The sequence below is a fragment of the Sinocyclocheilus grahami genome, unplaced genomic scaffold, assembly GCF_001515645.1.
Source record: "Sinocyclocheilus grahami isolate Dianchi unplaced genomic scaffold, SAMN03320097.WGS_v1.1 scaffold100.1, whole genome shotgun sequence".
Classification (NCBI taxonomy): domain Eukaryota; kingdom Metazoa; phylum Chordata; class Actinopteri; order Cypriniformes; family Cyprinidae; genus Sinocyclocheilus; species Sinocyclocheilus grahami.
Window position 1 is genome coordinate 648,281 of NW_015505279.1, and position 5,605 is coordinate 653,885.

General features: G+C 40.8%; 1 protein-coding gene across 1 annotated transcript in view; it reads right to left on the bottom strand.

Moving 5' to 3' along the window:
- Positions 1 to 4,243: 4,243 nt before the first annotated feature.
- LOC107588247 (cell division cycle-associated protein 7-like) overlaps positions 4,244 to 5,605 on the bottom strand; it is a 1,878-nt gene continuing 516 nt past the window's right edge. The window contains exons 2-5 of the mRNA XM_016276278.1: positions 5,417 to 5,551; positions 5,139 to 5,288; positions 4,865 to 5,001; positions 4,244 to 4,687 (exon numbers count right to left, since the gene is read on the bottom strand). Of these exons, the coding sequence (XP_016131764.1) occupies positions 4,657 to 4,687; positions 4,865 to 5,001; positions 5,139 to 5,288; positions 5,417 to 5,551 (453 nt within the window). The 3' untranslated portion in view covers positions 4,244 to 4,656. The remainder of the gene's footprint in view (positions 4,688 to 4,864; positions 5,002 to 5,138; positions 5,289 to 5,416; positions 5,552 to 5,605) is intronic.

Genomic DNA, 5,605 nt, shown 5'->3' on the forward strand with positions numbered 1-5,605 from the left:
TAATTAGCGCCGCGAGGCCTCATTAAGTTCGCTCTAATGAATAAATATTGTATTTCATAGCCTGATTACCAGATCAGCTCGACGCTCGAGCGTCGTAAACAATTATTTCCCTAAATATTCATCACCCTAAAGTGGATGATCATTGGTATTTAATACCAGTATTTTCGAGTGCATCTTTATTATGCAAATAAATACTTTTGAAGCGTTTGATTCCTGCAGCTCCAAAAAGATTCACTCTCAGGATTAAAAACGGAGCCTTCTGGGGGAAATGGGCATGAAACATAGCCTGCACTGACAAAAGAGACCAGCATTGACATCAAAATACCATAGTTATACAGCTACTGTACTGCGACTTTGATACCTTGGTAAAAGCCTTCCACTGGGATCAGAAAAGAAGAAGAAAAAATGGCGAACAAGAGCTTGAACAAGGAGTTGTGAAGCATGTTCCGAAAGAAAGGACCTGGTCTTGATAAATGCTGAATAAAGCAAATCTGCAGGACCGGACAGTTTTAGCAATGTGGTCTGAGAAAGTCAGCTGATCATCAATCATAACTCCAAGGTTTCTGACTGTTTTTGAAGGAGTTATGGTTGATGTGCTTAACTGCATGGTGAAATTGTGATGAAACGATGGGTTTGATGGAACCACAAGCAGTTCTGTCTTGGCCAGGTTGAGTTGAAGGTGATGGTCCGTCATCCAGCCAGAAATGTCTGTTAGACAAGATGAGATGCGAGCAGCTATCGCCGGATCATCAGGATGGAATGAGAGGCAGACAGTAATAACAATAATAATAGTTATTAATAATAACTAATACTATTAATAATAGTTATTATTATTATTATCCAGAAAGACAACAACAACAATAATAATAATAATAAGTATTATTATCATCATCAAGTGAAACAATATGCATTAATAAAATAGAGGTTAAAATTGTGACTGTAATTACTTTTGTTCATAATCACACTGCAAATGGAAAGTTGAGCTCATTGCATTATGGGAGAGTTTTTTCATTTTTAAAAGTACTTTTATGCATCCATACAGAAAATGTGCAAACTGTGCACAGTAAACATACTATATACTGCATAAATAGTAATAATATTATGCTTGCTATTTCAAAGAAATGTTTACATTTATCAGTGAAAACAATCACATAATTATTATTTTAAATATTTCTTATTTTTATGATGATGGTGGTTATTATTATTATTATTAATAACATGAAGAGTTGTACTTTTTAAAAGGCAGTGTTCTTTGAATAGAAGGCAGTATGCAGGGATTCTGTGTTCACTAATGTGAAACCTAAAGGAGCATAAGATGCATCCTAATATATTAAAGTGAAATATATATCTTATTATAGAGAGATTGTGTGAGCAGTTCACTCTTCTGGTCTCTCTTCTCAACAGGCAAACAGAAGCGCACTTCTGAACAACGCGCAATGAAAAGGGGCTCATAATAAATACTCAATATTCCACATATAATTATTAATCACGGCTACAACAGCAGTCACGAGCACTCCTGCCTCTGCCAGTCCGTGCTGCAATGCTGCAGCGTTAGTGTGGCCATCACACACAATCACGCAGAGCTCCGTGACGCCCGCTGACCCTGCAGCGCGGGAAACAGGTAAGAAAAGCGCGCGCTCCTGTCTCTCCCGCGCTCATTTAGCGCTACGCTGCTTTTCATAATTAGCGCCGCGAGGCCTCATTAAGTTCGCTCTAATGAATAAATATTGTATTTCATAGCCTGATTACCAGATCAGCTCGACGCTCGAGCGTCGTAAACAATTATTTCCCTAAATATTCATCACCCTAAAGTGGATGATCATTGGTATTTAATACCAGTATTTTCGAGTGCATCTTTATTATGCAAATAAATACTTTTGAAGCGTTTGATTCCTGCAGCTCCAAAAAGATTCACTCTCAGGATTAAAAACGGAGCCTTCTGGGGGAAATGGGCATGAAACATAGCCTGCACTGACAAAAGAGACCAGCATTGACATCAAAATACCATAGTTATACAGCTACTGTACTGCGACTTTGATACCTTGGTAAAAGCCTTCCACTGGGATCAGAAAAGAAGAAGAAAAAATGGCGAACAAGAGCTTGAACAAGGAGTTGTGAAGCATGTTCCGAAAGAAAGGACCTGGTCTTGATAAATGCTGAATAAAGCAAATCTGCAGGACCGGACAGTTTTAGCAATGTGGTCTGAGAAAGTCAGCTGATCATCAATCATAACTCCAAGGTTTCTGACTGTTTTTGAAGGAGTTATGGTTGATGTGCTTAACTGCATGGTGAAATTGTGATGAAACGATGGGTTTGATGGAACCACAAGCAGTTCTGTCTTGGCCAGGTTGAGTTGAAGGTGATGGTCCGTCATCCAGCCAGAAATGTCTGTTAGACAAGATGAGATGCGAGCAGCTATCGCCGGATCATCAGGATGGAATGAGAGGCAGAGTTGAGTGTCATCAGCATAGCAGTGATATGAAAAGACGTGTTTCTGAATGACAGAACCTAGTAATGCCATGTAGAGAGAAGAGAAGTGGTCCAAGAACAGAGCCCTGAGGCACCCCAGTAGTTAGATGCTGCGACTTAGACACCGCACCTCTCCAAGATACTTTGAAGGACCTATCTGGGAGGTAAGACTCAAACCACTGGAGTGCGGTTCCGGAGATGCCCTTTGCCAATAGGGTTGACAGGAGGATCTGGTGTCAAAAGCAGCGGACAGATCCAGCAAGATAGGTATTGAAGATTTGGAAAACGCTCTGTATCAAACAGACAGTATTAAGATAACAAACAGAGCTGGATGAAGTGGATACCGAAACAAGGTAATTTTTGAGGTAACGTCGAGAAAATTCAGTTAGGCCTACTTTTGTGTCACGTGAATAAGCGGCCATTCACAGCGAAAGTGTTTGTTTTCCAATGTGAACGTACTATATGGATGCCTTTCGTCCATTTCGTTTCTTTTCGCCATTCTTGTGTTTTAAAACGTTTAAAGCATGTGTAGAGACAGTCATTCTGCTTATGTGCGCTGATACCGCTCAGTGGTCTGAGGTCTTACAGAAGTGCAAGAAAATGAAGTTCTCTCAGAATTGAATTTGTAAAAAGCGCTTCTGTTGAACTTTATAGTTAATTTTTTTCCATCAGATGAAATCCTGCAGGCACCCCTGCCTGAGTCCATCCAGGAAACCACTGATCAAGAGCTCATGATGTTCAGCAAGACTGAAAGTCACGTGTACTGTGGACATTTTGGGTGAGAAAGCATCTATCACTGTCCACAGCTTCATACAGCACTCACAAACTTAATTGGTGGTACCATGGTACTTGCACACAACACCATGCTATGAATGTGAAAGCTGTATTATTAAAGCAGGGTTTTATATCAGAAAATCAGCAAGTCCGTGGCGATCTCAATGAGAGGATGGAAAAAAGCAAGGAACGAGTGAGCTGAGGGTTGTGAAAGAGCTTTAACAGGGAAAAATGATTCACAGGTATAAGATTTCCCATTAGTCTGCTAATTATTTCCACACCATTAGTAGCAGCTCTCTAATGAGGGATACGAGCAGACTGCAGTATATCACAGCACTCCGTTCTCCTCTGCAGGGCACTGGTTGGGGGGGTAATAGCCCCCCATCCCCCTACTTATGCCCTCTTAACCCACAGGGGCACAGAGGGGCAAGAGCTGAGGGCATGTTCAAATCACCGCAATATTCCTTCATGATTGAATTTCTGTTGAAATAGATGTCGAGGCAGACTCACTGCTGTAATATCAAATGTTTGTCAGGGCGGCTCTGGTGGTAGATGCAAGAGGAGCAACTCCATTCATTTGGGAAATATGGGAACTCAAACTCCTGAAGGTCATTTTTGTGAGTCTATAAAAACCTCTATAAATATTAACATGTTTTCATAAAGTGAAAAATATCAAGGTGGTACAACGGTCCTGAGTCTGAAACCAATTTTTTTTTGTTAAAGGTAGCAAACTGGTTTCATTTTAATATATATTTTTTTAAACTACCAGTAAAATCCAAGAATAATTCAGCATCGTTTTACCAAAATGTTGCCATTTTCCTCAGAAAAAGAACAAATTTGTTTGCGAGTTACTAGATGAAGATTAGGATTTTACAGTTTCTGCCCAATAAAATATTAATGCTCGGCCTGACTACAAAAAAAATAAATAAAATAAAGTACTGTAAAATGACATTCATTAATTAGCTCAGTTTAGATTGTACATGTCTTTAATAATTACATCTATTGAAGATGTCAGGGAAAACATTAACATCAAATCACAACATGAACATGTTCCCACAAAGATAACAGAACTTAAAAAGCGCAAATTTTATTCAAGTACTACAGCAGTACATTGCGCAGCTATAACAGAGTCTGGAGAACTTACAGATTGGAAAAATCATGGTAAAAAAACAGCAAAGACAACAAGTATTGCAGTCAACAATTATATTTTCCAACACAGTATAGAGATAAAAACATTCCCTTTAAAAAAAGATACATTTAAAACAATGCAAACTTAAGGATTTCATGTAGACAACACAACAGTCTACTCAAATTGAACCTGCAGCAGGTTTAAGGAAGCTCTGTGAATCACACGACAACGATTAAGACACTTGAGGATGATATGGTTGGACTCCGCAGAACATGGCAACCATCTTATTCACTTTCCTCCAATTCCTTCTTTAGACTGTGGAGAGAGGTCAGAGGTCACGCTTTCATAGATTCACCCAAAAGCCACCAAGTGACTGACACAACAGTTCTGACAACAGTCACTTAGTGAGTGGTCTACAGACACAGCAACTGTGATGCTTTAAAATGCTGTCTAGATAGGCAGCCCATACATTTTTGGAACACAGCTACATACCTTTTCAGATAAGCGTGGACATTGTCATAGCCGTGGTACTTGGCCAGGTACACGAGCACACCTGTAGCACAGCGGCCCTCTCTGGCACGGCAGAAACTGCAGTTACAGATGCCCCTGCACGGGGGGCAAAGCCACTCCTAGAAGAAGAAAACCACAACGTCTCAGCAAAACGATGTAATCGTTTAGAAAAATGCTAGCTGCTCTGATAAAAATAACCCATATGCCGGTGCTAATGCTTTCACAATGTGCATGAAGACTGGAAAATGTCACTAACCGGGTTCAGGAGAGCATCACGGACATCTTCTCCATAACGGTTCTTAAGACAAGGCCCGCAGAACTGCCCGCGAACACCCACGCATTCTGGGTTGCGGCAGTTGGTCTTGGTGTCAGTTGTTTTTTGTCGACACTGATGGCAGGTGGAACCCTGATGGACAGAAGCACAGCCCACACGCTCATGAAGAGTCTGCAGCGCTTCAAACAAGCTGAGAAATGAAGGCTTGAGTATTGAACCGGTGCTGTGATAGTAAAAGCTTCATGCTGAAGGAGACTTACGGTGGCCCGGTTGTAAATCTTCTCTCTGACGTTGACGCAGATGTTGTCCAGTTCAGCCCGAGTGATTTCCTCCACAGGCTTCACGACATGAGGAATCGTCAGAGTGCTGTTGTAACTGCGCCGCCGTGGCTCCTTCTGCTCACACACAAAGGGGGGGGGGGGGGAAAAAAAAAAAAAAAAAAAAAAAAA